We start from the raw sequence: 21,862 nt of genomic DNA on the forward strand, positions 1-21,862 counted from the left end.
CCGCCCTCTCTTCTCGCGCTCTCGTCTCTTTTTTCCTTTTCCTTCTCCACCCTGTGTTACCTTCACAGACCTTACCCCCGTAGGAAATTACAGTTCTCACAAACAATTCACAAGAAAAGAAAGATAACTTATTTTAAACAATGCAAACATGTTTTTAATCATTTTACATGAACTCTTACCTTTTTAAATATACAAGAAAATTTAAATAAATGAACTCTTTGATATTTATATTCTCAGATTTCACTTATCTTTTACTATTTATGCATCTTTTTTAACCCGGGTTACACATGGTCACATGTCTGCATGCTCAATAGAGAATATCTCTCACTAATTTGTGTTTTAATTAAAATTTACATGACATTAAAGGTACTCTCTGTGTGTTTTTGCAATTTGACACGACTCCTCAGAAATATGGAATTACACTATCTTTAATGTGTAAAAGTCAGCAGGATATTCTACTGCAAAGTTTTATTATATCAGAGTTTCGACCTCTCTAATGGTCTCTGAAGTTCTGCTGGACCCTTGCAGTTGAACACACACTTGAACATGCACACGCAGTCACTTAATAGCGTGTGATTGCATCCTATATTTATCTCATGTGATTTGTCTCTAGGTAAATCTAAAGAGCCTGATTGAACCACTGTCAGTAAAAGAAATGAGGAACAGTTACCAACTTTTCTGAAGAGCTCAGAGCTCAGGAAAGCTTGGATCAAAACCAAACCCTCTTGTTTCTCTTTTTTTGTTGCTTGTGTGTGTGTCTGTCTGGAAGCTGCAAATGCACCATAGACTCCTGCACGTGTATTGTTGACAGACAGTTATCGACCTTCTTCTCCACAGGTGTGCAGCTTAAGGCGACTCGAACACGGTCATCAACAGAAATCCATATCTCCCACTGTGTGTTTGCTCAACTGTGTTATTTGTGTTTATCTGTGTGGTGTGAGAAGCCTTCAATACTGCCTGCTTCCAAACAAAGTGCTCGTCTGCAGAACACTGGCAGGAGCTTTGGTACAGTTACCATTACAGTTATAACATTAATAATAATAACAACAACAATGATAGGTATTTGCATTTGTGCCCTGAACAATAATCAAAATCAGTCTAAAAAATAGTTTAAAAAGGAAAAGATCTTGACAAGGGACAAATAAAGACATTTCCATCAAATCAAGTATGGCATTAGTTCAAGAAGTTGCAGTCCCTGCAGATCAGCAGACCTCAGAAGACATCACCTTCCCAAACCTCCTACATCTGGTTATCAAGCATGCAGGGGAAGCAGTGTCAGCAGTGTCAGCAGTAATCTTTCTCTGTCTTTATTCATCTGTCTCATTCTATTTCCATGCAAAAGATTTAGGCGCCCATCTTCCTACACCTTTGTACTTACATTGTTTTTTTTCCCAATCTCCACCCATCCAAGCTTTTCTGAAGAGATTTGTTATCCACAATATAAATCTAATCTAATGAGAGGATAATATTGTTTCTTTTATATATATACATATATATACATATATATATATATATATTGGAATGCTACTACGCAAGTAACCCCGGCGGAAGGGGCTACATGAATAGGATGAGGGACCTATGGATTCTTCGATACCCAACATCCACAATGACGGCGAAACAACTAGTAGCTCAGTGTTCCAACATTCGAAAGAAGGGACTGCTCTCACAGCTAGAGATTGACAAGGTACAACACAAATGCTACGGCAAGGAGGAGTCAGGACGCCAGGTCAGGGGGGAGATATCATCACCCCCACCCGAGATTGGGTACATAGCCCCAAGTGCGATAGGAGAAGGATCGTTGAGTGCGAGAGGAACTGACCTGAAAAATAGGATCATGGCCAAGCTTGAAACCTGGATCCCCCGTAGCCGGTTACCAAGATTACGTGAAGTACCCTCAGAAGGTCTGCTAGATGATGTTAATGCAGCACTACGGGCAATACCTACAACCACGATTACCGACACTAACAAGCTGATCTACAATACGGCAGCAGTGATCAGTGAGATGCTTGGCTACAAGTTGAACAGCCACAAGGGGCAGTACCCTCCATGGAGAAGGAGGCTAGAGGGCAAGATCAAAGTAGCACGGAGGGAGGTTAGCCAACTAACGGAGTTGCAGAAAGGTGCGACAAATAAGGTGCCTAAGAAATACAGCAAGCTGTCCATACCTGAGGCCTTGGAAACTGCCAAGCAAAGACTCACAGCCTTGGCCAGCCGCTTGAGGAGGTACACCAGAGAGATAGAAGGCAGGAGAATAAACCAGCTGTTCTCCACAGAACCAGCAAAGGTGTACTCTCAGTGGCAAGGGAACAATAAGAGAACAGCACCACCAAGGCTGGAGACGGAGCAATACTGGAAGAGCATATGGGAGAAGGATGCAACCCATAACGACAATGCTCAGTGGCTAGTGGATCTGAGGGCAGACCACAGCGACCTCCCTGAACAGGGTCCAGTAACCATCACAGTGGCAGATATCCAAGAAAGGGTCTCCAGTATGAAGAGTTGGACAGCACCAGGGCCCGACATGGTTCACGCCTACTGGCTGAAGAAGCTGACTGCACTCCACGAGCGTCTGGCAGCACAAATGAACCAGCTGCTAGTTAACAAGAGACACCCGGAATGGCTAACTGAAGGCCGGACGGTCCTGATCCCCAAGGACCCCAAGAAGGGACCGGTCCCCTCCAACTACCGACCAATAACCTGCCTCAGTACTACATGGAAGCTCCTGTCAGGCATCATATCGGCTAAGATGAACAGGCACATGGGTCAATACATGAGCGGGACACAGAAAGGAATTGGCAAGAATACCAGAGGTGCAAAACACCAGCTACTGGTAGACAGAACAATCAGCCGAGACTGCAAGACCAGACTGACCAACCTGTGCACTGCCTGGATTGATTACAAGAAGGCCTATGACTCAATGCCCCACAGCTGGATACTGGAATGCCTAGAATTGTACAAGATCAATGGGACCCTAAGAGCCTTCATCAGGAACTCAATGGGGATGTGGCGTACAACACTAGAGGCCAACTCCAAGCCCATAGCACAAGTTACCATCAAGTGCGGGATCTACCAAGGAGATGCTCTGTCCCCACTGCTGTTCTGCATAGGCCTGAACCCCCTCAGTGAGATCATTAACAAGACTGGCTACGGATACCGACTACGGAACGGAGCAGTTGTCAGCCACCTCCTGTACATGGATGACATCAAGCTGTATGCCAAGAGTGAACGAGACATCGATTCACTGATCCACACTACCAGGCTATACAGCAATGACATTGGAATGTCGTTCGGACTGGAGAAGTGTAGTCGGATGGTAACAAAGAGAGGGAAGGTAGTCAGAACTGAGGGGATTGAACTACCAGAAGGCAACATTGCAGACATAGAGGACAGTTACAAGTACCTGGGGATCCCGCAGGCAAATGGGAACCATGAAGAGGCCGCTAGAAAGGCTGCAACCACCAAGTACCTGCAGAGGGTCAGGCAAGTCCTGAGGAGTCAGCTGAATGGTAAGAACAAGATCCGGGCCATCAACACATATGCCCTGCCCGTGATCAGGTACCCTGCTGGGGTAATAGGCTGGCCAAAGGAGGAGATAGAAGCCACTGACATAAAGACAAGAAAGCTCCTGACCATGCATGGAGGGTTTCACCCCAAGTCCAGCACCCTGAGGCTGTACGCTAAGCGGAAGGAAGGGGGCCGGGGACTGGTGAGTGTCAGCACCACAGTCCAGGATGAGACAAGGAACATCCAAGAATACATTGGGAAGATGGCCCCAACTGACCGAGTGCTCAGTGAATACCTCAGGCAGCAGAAACCCAAGAAAGAGGAGGGAGACGAGGAACCATCATGGAAGGACAGGCCCCTGCACGGTATGTACCACCGGCAGATAGAGGAGGTGGCTGATATCCAGAAATCCTACCAGTGGCTGGACAAAGCTGGACTGAAAGACAGCACAGAGGCACTAATCATGGCAGCACAAGAACAAGCTCTGAGTACAAGATCCATAGAGGCTGGGGTCTATCACACCAGGCAAGACCCCAGGTGCAGGCTGTGTAAAGATGCCCCAGAGACAATCCAGCACATAACAGCAGGGTGCAAGATGCTAGCAGGCAAGGCATACATGGAACGCCATAACCAAGTGGCCGGCATAGTGTACAGGAACATCTGTGCCGAGTATAACCTAGAAGTCCCGAGGTCAAAATGGGAGATGCCCCCAAGGGTGGTGGAGAATGACCGAGCTAAGATCCTGTGGGACTTCCAGATACAGACGGACAAAATGGTGGTGGCTAACCAACCGGACATAGTGGTGGTAGACAAACAGAAGAAGACGGCCGTAGTGATCGATGTAGCGGTTCCGAATGACAGCAATATCAGGAAGAAGGAACACGAGAAGCTGGAGAAATACCAAGGGCTCAGAGAAGAGCTCGAGAGGATGTGGAGGGTGAAGGTAACGGTGGTCCCCGTGGTAATCGGAGCACTAGGTGCGGTGACTCCCAAGCTAGGCGAGTGGCTCCAGCAGATCCCGGGAATAACATCGGAGATCTCTGTCCAGAAGAGCGCAGTCCTGGGAACAGCTAAGATACTGCGCAGGACCCTCAAGCTCCCAGGCCTCTGGTAGAGGACCCGAGCTTGAAGGATTGACTGCCAGCAGGGGCGGCTGGGGAATTTTTTTTATTTTATATATATATATACAGGGAGTGCAGAATTATTAGGCAAGTTGTATTTTTGAGGAATAATTTTATTATTGAACAACAACCATGTTCTCAATGAACCCAAAAAACTCATTAATATCAAAGCTGAATGTTTTTGGAAGTAGTTTTTAGTTTGTTTTCAGTTTTAGCTATTTTAGGGGGATATCTGTGTGTGCAGGTGACTATTACTGTGCATAATTATTAGGCAACTTAACAAAAAACAAATATACAGTGGGGCAAAAAAGTATTTAGTCAGCCACCGATTGTGCAAGTTCCCCCACCTAAAATGATGACAGAGGTCAGTAATTTGCACCAGAGGTACACTTCAACTGTGAGAGACAGAATGTGAAAAAAAAAATCCATGAATCCACATGGTAGGATTTGTAAAGAATTTATTCGTAAATCAGGGTGGAAAATAAGTATTTGGTCAATAACAAAAATACAACTCAATACTTTGTAACATAACCTTTGTTGGCAATAACAGAGGTCAAACGTTTACTATAGGTCTTTACCAGGTTTGCACACACAGTAGCTGGTATTTTGGCCCATTCCTCCATGCAGATCTTCTCGAGAGCAGTGATGTTTTGGGGCTGTCGCCGAGCAACACGGACTTTCAACTCCCGCCACAGATTTTCTATGGGGTTGAGGTCTGGAGACTGGCTAGGCCACTCCAGGACTTTCAAATGCTTCTTACGGAGCCACTCCTTTGTTGCCCGGGCGGTGTGTTTTGGATCATTGTCATGTTGGAAGACCCAGCCTCGTTTCATCTTCAAAGTTCTCACTGATGGAAGGAGGTTTTGGCTCAAAATCTCACGATACATGGCCCCATTCATTCTGTCCTTAACACGGATCAGTCGTCCTGTCCCCTTGGCAGAAAAACAGCCCCATAGCATGATGTTTCCACCCCCATGCTTCACAGTAGGTATGGTGTTCTTGGGATGCAACTCAGTATTCTTCTTCCTCCAAACACGACGAGTTGAGTTTATACCAAAAAGTTCTACTTTGGTTTCATCTGACCACATGACATTCTCCCAATCCTCTGCTGTATCATCCATGTGCTCTCTGGCAAACTTCAGACGGGCCTGGACATGCACTGGCTTCAGCAGCGGAACACGTCTGGCACTGCGGGATTTGATTCCCTGCCGTTGTAGTGTGTTACTGATGGTGACCTTTGTTACTTTGGTCCCAGCTCTCTGCAGGTCATTCACCAGGTCCCCCCGTGTGGTTCTGGGATCTTTGCTCACCGTTCTCATGATCATTTTGACCCCACGGGATGAGATCTTGCGTGGAGCCCCAGATCGAGGGAGATTATCAGTGGTCTTGTATGTCTTCCATTTTCTGATGATTGCTCCCACAGTTGATTTTTTCACACCAAGCTGCTCGCCTATTGTAGATTCACTCTTCCCAGTCTGGTGCAGGTCTACAATACTTTTCCTGGTGTCCTTCGAAAGCTCTTTGGTCTTGGCCATGGCGGAGTTTGGAGTCTGACTGTTTGAGGCTGTGGACAGGTGTCTTTTATACAGATGATGAGTTCAAACAGGTGCCATTCATACAGGTAACGAGTGGGGGACAGAAAAGCGTCTTACAGAAGACGTTACAGGTCTGTGAGAGCCAGAGATTTTCCTTGTTTGAGGTGACCAAATACTTATTTTCCACCCTAATTTACGAATAAATTCTTTACAAATCCTACCATGTGAATTCATGGATTTTTTTTTCACATTCTGTCTCTCACAGTTGAAGTGAACCTCTGGTGCAAATTACTGACCTCTGTCATCATTTTAAGTGGGGGAACTTGCACAATCGGTGGCTGACTAAATACTTTTTTGCCCCACTGTATACCCATTTCAATTATTTATTTTTACCAGTGAAACCAATATAACATCTCCACATACACAAATATACATTTCTGACATTCAAAAACAAAACAAAAACAAATCAGCGACCAATATAGCCACCTTTCTTTGCAAGGACACTCAAAAGCCTGCCATCCATGGATTCTGTCAGTGTTTTGATCTGTTCACCATCAACATTGCGTGCAGCAGCAACCACAGCCTCCCAGACACTGTTCAGAGAGGTGTACTGTTTTCCCTCCTTGTAAATCTCACATTTGATGATGGACCACAGGTTCTCAATGGGGTTCAGATCAGGTGAACAAGGTGGCCATGTCATTAGTTTTTCTTCTTTTATACCCTTTCTTGCCAGCCACGCTGTGGAGTACTTGGACGCGTGTGATGGAGCATTGTCCTGCATGAAAATCATGTTTTTCTTGAAGGATGCAGACTTCTTCCTGTACCACTGCTTGAAGAAGGTGTCTTCCAGAAACTGGCAGTAGGACTGGGAGTTGAGCTTGACTCCATCCTCAACCCGAAAAGGCCCCACAAGCTCATCTTTGATGATACCAGCCCAAACCAGTACTCCACCTCCGCCTTGCTGGCGTCTGAGTCGGACTGGAGCTCTCTGCCCTTTACCAATCCAGCCACGTGCCCATCCATCTGGCCCATCAAGACTCACTCTCATTTCATCAGTCCATAAAACCTTAGAAAAATCAGTCTTGAGATATTTCTTGGCCCAGTCTTGACGTTTCAGCTTGTGTGTCTTGTTCAGTGGTGGTCGTCTTTCAGCCTTTCTTACCTTGGCCATGTCTCTGAGTATTGCACACCTTGTGCTTTTGGGCACTCCAGTGATGTTGCAGCTCTGAAATATGGTCAAACTGGTGGCAAGTGGCATCTTGGCAGCTGCACGCTTGACTTTTCTCAGTTCATGGGCAGTTATTTTGCGCCTTGGTTTTTCCACATGCTTCTTGCGACCCTGTTGACTATTTTGAATGAAACGCTTGATTGTTCGATGATCATGCTTCAGAAGCTTTGCAATTTTGAGACTGCTGCATCCCTCTGCAAGATATCTCACTATTTTTGACTTTTCTGAGCCTGTCAAGTCCTTCTTTTGACCCATTTTGCCAAAGGAAAGGAAGTTGCCTAATAATTATGCACACCTGATATAGGGTGTTGATGTCATTAGACCACACCCCTTCTCATTACAGAGATGCACATCACCTAATATGCTTAATTGGTAGTAGGCTTTCGAGCCTATACAGCTTGGAGTAAGACAACATGCATGAAGAGGATGATGTGGACAAAATACTCATTTGCCTAATAATTCTGCACTCCCTGTATATAGGAAAGAGAGAGAGGGAGATGTAAAAACATATATGTCTAGACCAGTCCATGTATGTCTGTGTACATGGACTGGTCCAGACATATGACTGTATTTGTGTGTGTGTGTGTGTGTGTGTGCGTGCGTGCGTGCGTGCGTGCGTGCGTGCGTGCGTGCGTACGCCTGTGTTTTTTCTCTTAAAGTAAGATGTTCTTAAGGGAAATCAAAGACTTGTCTGGCCAGTTGACTGTAGACACAGATGTGTCGTCATTTATTAAATCTCCGTTTCCTGCCTGGAGCTCCAGCACAGATGTGTCAACTGGATTTTATGTGTTTACCCTCATCACTTGGGTGGGGACATGGATTTCTGTAGATGTGTGCTGTCGTATTTTTCACAAACATGCGCTCACTTGTGAACACACATGAGCAGAAAGAAAAGAACAGGGTATTCTGATGTTAATCACAAGTGGTAAATTCCACTAAAGGTCAGTTTGGCTGTTTTCAGTGACAGTTTTTAGCACTGATGAAACCTGATTTAAAAGGACATGGATGTGTATTATCTGTCCATATAGGCTGCAATTGAAATGAAGGAATAGATTTTTCTATCAAATTCCTCTGGGGCTCAAACTAATACTGCATTTTCATTGCAGTATCAATTACTTTTATCTATATATGTCAGAAAACAATTTTAAAAACTGCTGCTTAGAATTGAACACAGATCAAAAAGAAAAAATTCAAATAACCTGCTTTAGTTTACTTATCCAAAACACATCAACTTTCCTATCAAACTTGACAACAAAAAGTAGCAAATATTTTTTAAAATAGACTGTTGCATTTCTGGTTTAAAAAAATTGAAGCCATTTATTAATTAATCAATAATTGACTGCACACCTAACACAATCTAAATGGGTGACCTCTACAAAAATTATCCACCTCACAGTTGTTATACAATTTAAAAAATTAACTATAGTCTAGCCCAGGGGTCCCCAATCCCAGTCCACGAGGGCCGGTGTCCCTGCAGGTTTTAGATCTCACCCTGGGTCAACACACCTGAATCGCATGATTAGTTCATTACCAGGCCTCTGGAGAACTTCAAGACATGTTGAGAAGGTAATTTATCCATTTAAATCAGCTGTGATGGATCAAAACCTGCAGGGACACTGGCCCTCGTGGACTGGGATTGGGGACTCCTGGTCTAGCCTGTAAACATGCAACATGTACACTAACAGTCACCATTGAAGTTGAACATTTTAACATGGCCATCTATAGAGGGACTGAACTGCATTTAAAGGCAACCTCAAGTGCTATTATATTGGTTATAATCATGCTAATAACCCCTCTTTAAAAAGTTATTTTAATTTTTACTTCTTTACAAATTCTGTAAACCTTTAAACATAACTTTTGACTAAGCTTTGTCTGTCCCTTGTGATTTTCTTTGAAAGGTCAAATTCACATTTTACTTTTTAAGTTTGTGTGTGTGTGCGTGTGTGTGTGTGTGTGTGTCTGAATCAAAGATAGGCTGCTGTTTGTGCTCAGATGGCCTCTAAACATAATTACTTTCACTGTGAATGAACCAAAGAAATGGTTCTTACTGTGTGAGGTTTTACCTTAGGACATGGTTTATTGATTATTACTTCTCACTGTGTGTTCACAGATATGCACATTGTTGGACTTCAACAGATTGAAGTCATTATCATAGTGCCAAGGAAATAACACTGTTTGTGTGAGTCATTTGAGGTGTTGTTTTAGACTGCAGCACACTGTCTCAGTGTTGCTGTAACAAGCTGAGACTCTGCAGGCCTTTACGCTAAACACTGAGGAGAGAGCGATAAAGCCTGATAGAAATTCTTCAATTAATTTATTGGCCAAATCATATAAGATAGTATTTAATTATGATGCTCAGTGTATTGAAAGCAAAAATTATTATTTCTTTTTTTTTTTTAATGTAATTCAATTGTGGCATAAATTCAGAATAACATAACATTGTGTAAGTCATGGTACACAATGTAATCAGACTGTGTGTAAAAGAATAAAGTAGCCACTTTGATATAGCACATTTAGTAAGCACTTGAGGAAAGTTGATCAATCCTCAAGGTTGCCATGCTTTAATGGCTGTTGGACTCTATTTAGGATCATAATTTACAAAATGAATTTTGTGCTTATTCAATTAGATAAAGATCTTGTTGTTAAGAATATAGACTGACCAGGAAAGTGTTTACTGTGTTCATAAACCCAGGGATTTTTCTTTCATAGACTTTTATATGGTAAATGGTAAATGGCCTGTATTTATATAGCGCTTTTACTAGTCCCTAAGGACCCCAAAGCGCTTTACATATCCAGTCATCCACCCATTCACACACACATCAACACACTGGTGATGGCAAGCTACATTGTAGCCACAGCCACCCTGGGGCGCACTGACAGAGGCGAGGCTGCCGGACACTGGCGCCACCGGGCCCTCTGACCACCACCAGTAGGCAACGGGTGAAGTGTCTTGCCCAAGGACACAACGACCGAGACTGTCCGAGCCGGGGCTCGAACCGGCAACCTTCCGATTACAAGGCGAACTCCTAACTCTTGAGCCACGATCGCATATTTCAATTAGAGGAGTCACCCCCGGCTGGTCATTGGGACAAATACAAATGGATTTAGGCACTTCAGTGTTATCTTTACTTTTCAGACCCAGGACTAATGCCACTCCTTGCTTTCACCACAGAATACTCTCTAGTTTAAATAATGTTAGGTCCCAGTCACACAGGCATAGAAACTGCTTGGCAATCGCCTGTGTTCCCCAACCAGTTCCAAGTGTTTGCTGGAGAATGCTTGCCATCAGTAAAATTGATCCCAACAAGATATATGCTGGCACACTGAAAACCTTTTTGTGATTGCTTTGGTTGCTAGCAGATTGCCATAATCAGCCATAGTTTGTATGAAAGACGCCAACTAGTCTACAGGTAATCATCAACCATTCATTAAATTACTGAAACTGAAGAATGTCACACAAACTGGAAATGTCAACTGTTTGTCTTCAAATTATATACAATTTGAAATCTTTTGGTTTCTTATTGTCTAAAATGCTGTTCTCTGTTTCTGGCTTGCATTTGTGCTGTTTGGTGGTTAGTTAGTGTTTGTAGAAAATTTGGTATCTTCCATGCAAATTGCAATTCCACTAGTCTGTGAGTCTGCTACTAAATCAAGCAATCAAAGAGGTTTTTGTTATGGCAGTTTCACCCAGCAGTAGACAGCGATCTCCACCAACCACTTGCCACCCAAGTGGGGAATACATATTTTTTTGCTAGTGACTATAGGTTGCCAAGGGTTCATCAAGGCCTCTTGGCCTGCATGACTGAGGACTTACCAAGATAGGTGCACCCATATCTGGTATATATTTCCCTTACTTCTGGGATCTGTCATGTATAGATACATTAATTAATAAGACATATGTCAGTACACACTGCTGCTCTTGTCTCATTCTCTTGTTTAATTTGAAACAAACCATTGCTCACACCTCACATCTTTTTCATATGCCTCCATTGATAGCAAACAGATCAATCCCAATAATCTCTAGATTAGTTATGAATCAGTAGGCTGCTTTTAAATTACTAAGGCAAAAATGTAGTGGGTCACATTTCTTCTCAGATTTTTTCTGTCAAATATGAGAAGCAGACAAGACTATCTGACATGGATCTGACATTCCGTGTGTGTGTGTGTGTGTGTGTGTGTGTGTGTGTGTGTGTGTGTGTGTGTGTGTGTGTGTGTTAGGGCTGCCACGATTAGTCAACTATTCACGATTACGTTGACTATCAAAATCGCCTAATTTAATACTCGACGCATCGTTTGAAGCTTTGTAAGATCCCAAAAGACGCAGGAAATAATAGTAGGATTTAAGAGTGTAATAATGGACTGAAACAGAGGATGGCAGCACTGCATGGACAAGAATGCCAGCTGCCGTTAAACCCTGAAGATAGAGAAGCTGTGTCCGGTATTGTAGCTGTGTCCAAATTCAGGAACCGCATCTTCCTGTGCCCGCAGTTGTAGGCCGATTACGTTACAGCGACACGACGAAGACTGACAAATGCGGCCGGCAAATGTGGCCGACAAATGCACCCTTTGTTTCCCCAGATTTGAAGGATGGGTCGGGTGTATACTTCGTGGCCCAACCTATCCCTGAATTCATGCCACAATGGTGGTATCTAGTTAGTTTTAATATTACTCTTATTATTCTTTCTGGGTCACAAAATAAACGTTTAACATATTTTCAGGCCAGAATGTAGCTGTGTAAACTTCAAATATCTGCTCAGTTTATCAAGACACCACATATTTTCAAAAGCGCTCCAACGTTTTCAGAGACGTCTGTTACCCACCAGCTCGATAGCTAGCCGGGGTTCAAGGCTCACTAGAGCCGGTGAGAACACCGGACTCCCGGAAAATCGTTTTCAAACCCACCACCATCTTTCGCTACTCAGGTTAAACATGATATATAAGACACTTAGATAACTTGAAAATGTTATTGTTTGGCTTTTTTCAGTATTTTATTTGTTCCTGAGTAAATCGGTTTGGCTGAGATTAAAGTTATTGTTTTTACACCACTGAATAAACATCAAGCAGACAACTGATTATCAGAAGTGTGAGATGCTCGAGAATATACTTCGGTGTCCTGTTATATTTTAGATAGCAAGGAGTTTATTAAACTTTACCGAAACAATCTGCAAATTTCATTAAAATTTAATAAACTATCATCTTGTCTTTATTTTTAGTTAGCACATACCTTAAACATTTAAAGCTGTAAGCTAATGGTAGTTATATAAGAGCAGATGCATGCTGGTGCAATAACCTGTAGGTTTTACATCCAATGGATGCATGATCTGATTAGTCGACTAATCGCAAAAATAATCGGTGAGTAGTCGACTATCAAAATAATTGTTTGTGGCAGTACTAGTGTGTGTGTGGACATGAGTTCTTATTTTCATGCACATGCAGGCATGAAGACAGCAACGAGCGAGCTTAAGATGAAACCCTCATCTTGATTTGCATGGTATTATGCCTGAAGAAGCTCTGTAATTAGCAGGATGAGGGGTGCTAGAAATCATTAGGCAGCTCAAGGAGCTATAAAAGGGTTTCATGTGTTAACTAAAACAGAGTAATAATAGGGTTGCTAGAACCTGATACAAAGCTGAGGTGGTGGTGGCAGAGGGTCAGACTCTCACAGCAGGGTCTAAATAAGATGTGAAGGATGAGCTTTCACTCGTGGCGCCGCCAAGATGTGCGTGTCCTCCATTGGCAAGATTTTATTTGAGGTGGGAGGAGGTGATGCCTGTTTTCCTCACTTGTTTATCCTGCCTCCTTTCCCATTCTCCCTGAACTATCCCTTTCTTACCCAGAAATGACACCTTTATACAGCTGATTTGCAGCAGAAACAGAAAATAAAAACAGAATGTAATTTGTGTTTACAAAATGTAAACACAAATTACATTTTGAAGGAAAGCTAATTGCACAGACAGGATTATAGTTTCTATCAACATAACAAGGAAGTGATTAGTTATTTGGCATGTTAGACAATGCTTTTTTTTTTCCCCAAAAAATTATAACTGATATCAATTGAAACTGATCTTATTTTTCTGAATACATTTCTGGCTGCTCATTATCTTTTATGTAAATGGATGGACAATTAAAACTGAAAGTGTGAACATTTTAAGAATGTAAAAATGTAAGAATTTTTTCACTTATTTTACTGGCAAACCTACTTAAGATCAAATTGGTCTGCGTACGGTTCATGAAGTACATTTATTTTGCCACCTCTGGTCTACATGATTGTGTTGCTGCTACAACTACACGTTTCTTTTCCAAATATTTATTTATAAGTGACTTATGTATGTATGTATGTATGTATATATATGTATATATTGTACTATTCTTAGTTAGCGTATTGTCTGTCTTGTCTTAATGTTGGTTTAAAATGGAGCACTGTAACAAAAAATAATTTCCCCCAGGGATCAATAAAGTATTCTGATTCTGATTCTGATTCCTGTTTATTATAAGCATGTGAATTATTGTGTACCTTTTTTTTGTTGTTTGTTTTTACTGAACACTGATCAATGTATGTATGTTGTGCATGTGTGATTTCAGGCTGCATCTAGTGCTCTAAGCAGTCTGGGTCATGTGTACACAGCTATTGGTGACTACCCTAATGCACTTGCCAGCCATAAACAGTGCGTGCTGCTGGCACGGCAAAGTCAGTGCAAGCTTTCCGAGGCTCGCCAGCTAGGCAACATGGGTGCTGTGTACACTGCGCTGGGAGACTTCACCAATGCTGTCCAATGCCATGAGCAGCATCTGGACATTGCAAAGGTATAGTGGTAATGTAATATATTCATATTACATTACCAATATGTTTTTCTTTGGTTTTCATCTCTTAAAAGGTGCAGTTTTAATTTAAGCTCTGCATATTTTAACCATGACAAGGCAACAGTATTTCTATTTAGCCTTTGGTGTTTTGAGATCTGTGCTGCTATTTTGTAAACTTTTGATATTTTTTCTTAGTCCTGCCCACATTTCCACAAAAGATTTGACTAAATCTGCACCATTTTCTGGTAAAAGGATATATTACACAAAAGTATAGCCCAGCTAAAGCTTTAGCTGATATCTTTTTAGCATTATATTTGTTTGGGATATATAAGTTGTTCCTTCACATTCTGTTAATAGATTTATTTTATTGTAACTACTTAATTAATTCACAAAAAGCACCTCTTGACTGACCACAGTGAATTTTGGAGTTTATCTCAAAAAGGTCATGCCTAAAAGATATAGTGGTTTGTTTTGACTCAGTTGAATAACCACTCTGCAGCTGCCACAAATACTCATCACAGCACCAAATTCAGATTAATCCACTGCTAGTCCCCCTGACTAACATTAACTAAAAGTTAGTGGCCAGAATTATGAATGCCTAACTCACTCACTAATACAACACTGGGTTTGATTTCTTCTTCTTCTTTCTTAGACATTCACACAACACATAGATTTACACAGTTTATATCAGGATAATGATTTCCTGAGAACCTAGCTTAAATACACTAAAGGATCATTTTAGCAATATGTCCATCTTTAACTGTCTGGGATAGCAAAAGAAAATATAAATGTCGTGATCTCTGTGGAAATTCCATTGCATGCCAATAAATAACCACAAAGGTAATTTCTTAGTGACGGTGAAATGGTGGTTTGTTTGGCAGAGTCTGGAGAACCGACGTGAGGAGGCACGAGCGTACAGCAACCTGGGGAGCGCTTACCACTCCCAGCGGGACTTTGACAAGGCCATATCGTACCATACAAGAGTGCTGGAGTTGGCCCAAGAGCTGGTCGACAGAGCAATTGAGATGAGGGCATATGCTGGTCTGGGGCACGCTGCCCGATGCATGCAGGTTGGTATATAACTATAAAGGTGTAGTTAACTGAAAAACAAATAACTACGAAATAATGAATCACAGTCTGATAAAAATGCATTATTTTTGTTCGGTTCAGGACTTGGAGAGGGCTCGTCAGCACCACCAAAACCAGCTAGAAATTGCTCAGGAACTGCAAGACAGAGCAGCACAGGGCAGAGCCTCATCCAACTTGGGTAGGTTTGATGGAGGGTCATAGAGGGGTCACCTGGCTGGAGGTAATAGGTTTTTTAATTTGGCGTCTGAATCTGGGATTTTGTTGTGGGAAACTAAAATGGTATGCCTTTTTTAGCTTTGGTCATTTTAAATGGCAAATCTATCTTTTACTAACAGTAAAATCAAAGTATGGCAGGTTTGACACACTGTGGTACTCCAGAACCTGTTGACAGCTACTGTGTAACAAAATTAATAAAAAAGTAAACCGTTATTTACTTTAGGTCTTGAGTGGTTCACTCTCTGTGCCATCAATAGCACAATACTACTCTCACTTGGATGTGCACCTGTGTATCCTATGCAGCTGCAAACATTTGATCAACTAAAACAGACATGTACACCTTTGGTTCCTGTCAACATTTTTTTCAGATAATAAGACTGCATCAATGCCATTCTTCCCCTTTTGGCAAACAACAGATTCAGCAGAGCTAATTTTCAGCTGCAGTCCATAGCAGGTACAGTGGGGCAAAAAAGTATTTAGTCAGCCACCGATTGTGCAAGTTCCCCCACTTAAAATGATGACAGAGGTCAGTAATTTGCACCAGAGGTACACTTCAACTGTGAGAGACAGAATGTGAAAAAAAAATCCATGAATTCACATGGTAGGATTTGTAAAGAATTTATTCGTAAATTAGGGTGGAAAATAAGTATTTGGTCACCTCAAACAAGGAAAATCTCTGGCTCTCACAGACCTGTAACGTCTTCTGTAAGAAGCTTTTCTGTCCCCCACTCGTTACCTGTATGAATGGCACCTGTTTGAACTCATCATCTGTATAAAAGACACCTGTCCACAGCCTCAAACAGTCAGACTCCAAACTCCGCCATGGCCAAGACCAAAGAGCTTTCGAAGGACACCAGGAAAAGTATTGTAGACCTGCACCAGACTGGGAAGAGTGAATCTACAATAGGCAAGCAGCTTGGTGTGAAAAAATCAACTGTGGGAGCAATCATCAGAAAATGGAAGACATACAAGACCACTGATAATCTCCCTCCATCTGGGGCTCCACGCAAGATCTCATCCCGTAGGGTCAAAATGATCATGAGAACGGTGAGCAAAGATCCCAGAACCACACGGGGGGACCTGGTGAATGACCTGCAGAGAGCTGGGACCAAAGTAACAAAGGTCACCATCAGTAACACACTACAACGGCAGGGAATCAAATCCCGCAGTGCCAGACGTGTTCCGCTGCTGAAGCCAGTGCATGTCCAGGCCCGTCTGAAGTTTGCCAGAGAGCACATGGATGATACAGCAGAGGATTGGGAGAATGTCATGTGGTCAGATGAAACCAAAGTAGAACTTTTTGGTATAAACTCAACTCGTCGTGTTTGGAGGAAGAAGAATACTGAGTTGCATCCCAAGAACACCATATCTACTGTGAAGCATGGGGGTGGAAACATCATGCTATGGGGCTGTTTTTCTGCCAAGGGGACAGGACGACTGATCCGTGTTAAGGACAGAATGAATGGGGCCATGTATCGTGAGATTTTGAGCCAAAACCTCCTTCCATCAGTGAGAACTTTGAAGATGAAACGAGGCTGGGTCTTCCAACATGACAATGATCCAAAACACACCGCCCGGGCAACAAAGGAGTGGCTCCGTAAGAAGCATTTGAAGGTCCTGGAGTGGCCTAGCCAGTCTCCAGACCTCAACCCCATAGAAAATCTGTGGCGGGAGTTGAAAGTCCGTGTTGCTCGGCGACAGCCCCAAAACATCACTGCTCTCGAGAAGATCTGCATGGAGGAATGGGCCAAAATACCAGCTACTGTGTGTGCAAACCTGGTAAAGACCTATAGTAAACGTTTGACCTCTGTTATTGCCAACAAAGGTTATGTTACAAAGTATTGAGTTGTATTTTTGTTATTGACCAAATACTTATTTTCCACCCTGATTTACGAATAAATTCTTTACAAATCCTACCATGTGGATTCATGGATTTTTTTTTTCACATTCTGTCTCTCACAGTTGAAGTGTACCTCTGGTGCAAATTACTGACCTCTGTCATCATTTTAAGTGGGGGAACTTGCACAATCGGTGGCTGACAATACTTTTTTGCCCCACTGTAGGTGGCATATCAAATGAATCAACAAAACCAAACAGATATATGTGGGCACAACTGAAAGACAGAAAGACATGTAAAATAAAACACATACCATACAAGACAAAGAGTGGGCTTACAGTACAGACAAAAAATTAAATAGACGAAATTGGCCAAAGGCTGGACCAGAGTGCAAAATATAACAGTGTGCTGGTGCACCACAAAAGGAAGTTAGATATTTTATTTACTTTTTTAATAGTAATAGTTCACAGGCATAATTCTCAACAGCATCCATCCATCCATTCGCTTCCACTTATCCTTTTCAGGGTTGCAAGGGGTGCTGGAGCCTATCCCAGCTGTCATAGGAGGAGAGGCGGGGTACACCCTTGACAGGTCGCCAGTCTGTCGCAGGGCTAAACAACAGCAATGAAATTAACAACGATAAGATGAAATAGACAAATGTGGGAAATGTAATCAATTTGCACTGTTACCCTAGAACAGGGGTCTGCAACCTTTAAGACCCAAAGAGCCATTTGGACCCGGTTTCCACGCAAAAGAAAACACTGGGAGCCACAAATACTTTCTGACATCTAAAATTAAGATAACACTGTATATATTGTTTTTTTTACCTTTATACTTTGTATAAACAACTAAGGTGTGTTGCTTATGAAATCCATGAAGTGCTACAGAGAAAATCACATTTTATTTATGTAATTAACACATTTTGAACTCTTAAAGAAATATAACAAAAGGAAAGACACCAAGCTGAAGTAAAATGATCCAGCAAACAAAAACTGTTGTGAGCCGCCACCCTTATATCGCCTTTGGGCTTTTGGAGCCTTGACCTGACTTTTAAAAACTAATTGGAAAAAAGCACTATGCTGCTGAAAAATGAAAAATAGATATTTACAGAATTCTGCCTAAATATGTACTTTACCTGGTTAATGTGTGTGGCGGGCGTGGTCTGCAGCGCCGCTGCAGGGGAGGCGGACCCACCTGAGGGGCACCAGCAATCACGCCTCGCCGCCTTAACGTCTGTGCTATCTATGCTGTTGTGTTGGTATGTGTCGGGCTGTGAGCTGAAAAGCTGCAGCCGGCTGTATGTGTACAGCAACCGTGTGTGAAAAGTGGTCAATAAAGAGATGCTGAAAAGCATGTTCATGGAAACATTGTCGGGTCTGCCGTGATATGTTTACAATGGGACTTCTGCTCCTGAACCTCCGCACACAGCGTCTGCAAATTGGGGCTGTACGAAGTCACTTTCATCTTTACACAGGACTGTAAGCTGTCATCTGTGAGGCGTGAGCGGTGTTTGTTTTTAACATAGTTCACGGTGGAGCTGCTGACATAATGTGGATCCGAAGATCCATAATTGGCCTCGGTTGAAAGTCTCGATAAATGCACGGTGTTTCGGCGGGTACACCGGCTTCTGCGAGTGTGATGCTTATTTTGAGCGATGAAAAAATAATAGAATATAATTTTATTTTTATATTTCAATATTAAAATTCAAATTCAAATTTTTATTTGTCACGTACACAGTCATACACAGTACGATATGTAGTGAAATGCTTGGACAACTGCTCGAGACCTAAAGAAAACAAAAAAGGAAAAGGCTATGAATAAGAAAGGAAATAAATATGAAAAATTAAAAAGGGTAAATTTAACTAGGAAGGAATAAAATATAAATTAAGGTTAAAAATGAAATAACTGTACAACACAAATTAGAATGAAGGGTAAATTTAACTGGGAAGAATAAGATAAAGATAAATATATAAATTAAAGTTGAAAATAAAATAACTGTACAACAAAATACACAATATAGAACTATATAAGAATGTATGAAGAAATCTAAATATAAATAAATATATACACAATAACAGCAGCTGTACAAGTATTAACCGGAAATGAAGAATATAGTGACCAGTGTTGTGCAAAACCAAAGTCCAGAAAGTCCAGTGTGTGTGTAAGAACCATATGTGTGGGTCAGTACTGTGTGGTGGTGTGATTGAGAGACCGTATCGCCTGCGGGAAGAAGCTCCTCCTCAGTCTCTCTGTGTTGGTCTTCAGGGAGCGGAATCGCTTTCCTGACCTCAACAGAGAGAACAGTCTGTTGTTGGGATGGCTGAGGTCCTTCACGATCTTCCTGGCCTTGGTCCAGCACCGCCTGCTGTAGATTGAGTGCAGGTCAGGGAGCTCGGAGCGGATGGTGCGCTCAGCTGACCGCACAACCCTCTGTAGAGCTCGTCTGTCCTGCATGGTGCTGTTCCCGAACCAGGTTAAGATGTTTCCCGCCAGGATGCTCTCTATGGTGCACGAGTAAAAGTTCCTGAGCACCTTGGAGGGCAGTTGGAAGTCTCTCAAGCGTCTGAGGTGGTAGAGACGCTGTCGGGCCTTTTTCACCACGGTGTTGATGTGACAGGACCATGACAGGTCCTGCGTGATGTGAACTCCGAGGTATTTGAAGCTGTCCACTCTCTCCACTGGGCACTCGTTGATGACGGGGTCTGGTAGTTCCTCTCCTGCTTAGTGCTGAAGTCCACTATCAGCTCCTTTGTCTTACTGACGTTTAGAAGGAGGTTGTTCCTCTGGCACCAGTTCTCCAGATTCCTAATCTCCTTCAGGTAGGCCGTCTCGTTGTTATCAGAGATCAGGCCCACCACGACGGTGTCGTCAGCAAACTTGATGATGGTGGTGGAGCTGGTAGTGGCCACACAGTCATATGTGTACAAAGAGTACAGCAGGGGGCTCAGAACACACCCCTGGGGGGCTCCAGTGCTGAGAGTGGTGGAGGCTGAGACATGTCCGCCCATCCTTACTGCCTGTGGTCTGCCAGTTAGGAAGTTGGAGATCCACTGACACATAGATGAGCTGAGTCCCAGATGCTCCAGCTTGGTGGTGAGTGTGGAGGGAATTATGGTGTTAAATGCAGAGCTGTAGTCTATGAAGAGCATTTTAACATAATTCCCCCTTCTAGTGTCCAAGTGAGTGAGTGATGTGTGGAGGAGATGAGAGATGGCATCGTCTGTGGAACGATTTGGACGGTAAGCGAACTGTAGTGGGTCCAGTGTGTCTGGTAGTGAAGAAATGATGAAGTCTCTGACCAGGCGTTCAAAGCACTTCATCACTACTGAGGTGAGGGCTACAGGGCGATAGTCATTGAGAGAAGCAGGGTGGGGTTTCTTCGGGACAGGAACAATGATGGACTCTTTGAAGCATGTGGGGATCACCGACTGAGATAAAGAGATGTTGAATATCTCAGTGAACACAGGAGCTAGCTGGTATGCGCAGTCTCTTAGGATACGACCTGGGATGCTGTCTGGTCCTGCTGCTTTCCTGGTGTTCACTCTCTTGAAGGCTCTCCTTACTTCATGCTCGGAGATGACGAGCACGTTTCCGGTGCTGGCAGTATCTTCCTGTCTGCAGCCGTTAGCGCCGCTAACACTAGCATTGTTGGAGACCTTATATATTACAATAATCTTCCAATTTAGAACTACAAGTTAAAAAAGAACTAACATAAATAAAATACACTTCAGCTAAATACTTCTAATTTATTTTCCCAAACCATGCAGAGCCGCACTATAGGGACTAAAGAGCCACATGCGGCTCCGGAGCCGCAGGTTGCCGACCCCTGCCCTAGAAGGTACATAGACGACAAGAGGGACGGTGTAAAATTGCTATTTCTATGCTTTGTACCTTAGAAAGAAAAGAAAAAAAAAAACGGAGGGCCCCTGCCTCAGATGAACAAAAGAAGAAAAGGCTTTTGAAATTCTACAGTATGCCTTTAAATCACTAGTTCATATTCAGTTCATTCCATGATCTGGCATTATAGTCAACAGCAAGCGAGACACTGATGTGAGAGTGCTAAAAGTTTATTCACAAAGTATACACTCATTCAGGAAAGAATGATTGAATGAAAGATGATGGCTCTGGGATGGGATGGGTACCTCCCGTTTCCAAGATTGGTGGGGGTACTGGGAATGGGGGGCTCGGGTGGGTGCCTCCTGGAACTGGTCGTCATGTGCCATCGGGGGTGTGCTGTGGTGCCTGGGTCTTTGCTGGCTGGTGTCCCTTTTGGGCTTCGGGTCTGTTCACTTCCCTGTGCTGTGGCCCTTCTCTCTGGGTGCCCCTGACGCATCTATGGGTCTGCTGGGTTTTTTCCCACACTTCATGCTGGTGTTTTGGCTTCTTGGCCTTTGCTATTGATTGCGACCACCTGGGTTTTCTAGGTGCATGTGGGTTCTCTCTTTGTTTGGATATTTGAACTCTGGTAATTCGGGATGAGAGATGAGGTGTCCTCACAGGACAGTTTACCTCATTGTCTGGTCTTATCTGT

At 43.0% G+C, this 21,862-nt stretch overlaps 1 protein-coding gene across 4 annotated transcripts in view; it reads left to right on the forward strand.

Annotated features, from left to right (window-relative positions):
• The window catches only part of ttc28 (tetratricopeptide repeat domain 28), a 163,676-nt gene that overhangs the window by 98,731 nt on the left and 43,083 nt on the right, over window positions 1–21,862 (forward strand). For all 4 annotated transcript variants that reach the window (XM_085414538.1, XM_085414540.1, XM_085414541.1 and 1 more), the window contains 3 exons: window positions 13,971–14,192; window positions 15,071–15,259; window positions 15,360–15,456. In XM_085414538.1, the coding sequence (XP_085270664.1) occupies window positions 13,971–14,192; window positions 15,071–15,259; window positions 15,360–15,456 (508 nt within the window). The remainder of the gene's footprint in view (window positions 1–13,970; window positions 14,193–15,070; window positions 15,260–15,359; window positions 15,457–21,862) is intronic.

This window comes from Rhamphochromis longiceps, linkage group LG7, assembly GCF_057381845.1.
Source record: "Rhamphochromis longiceps isolate RC_006_pf linkage group LG7, R_longiceps_female_GT1.1, whole genome shotgun sequence".
NCBI lineage: Eukaryota > Metazoa > Chordata > Actinopteri > Cichliformes > Cichlidae > Rhamphochromis > Rhamphochromis longiceps.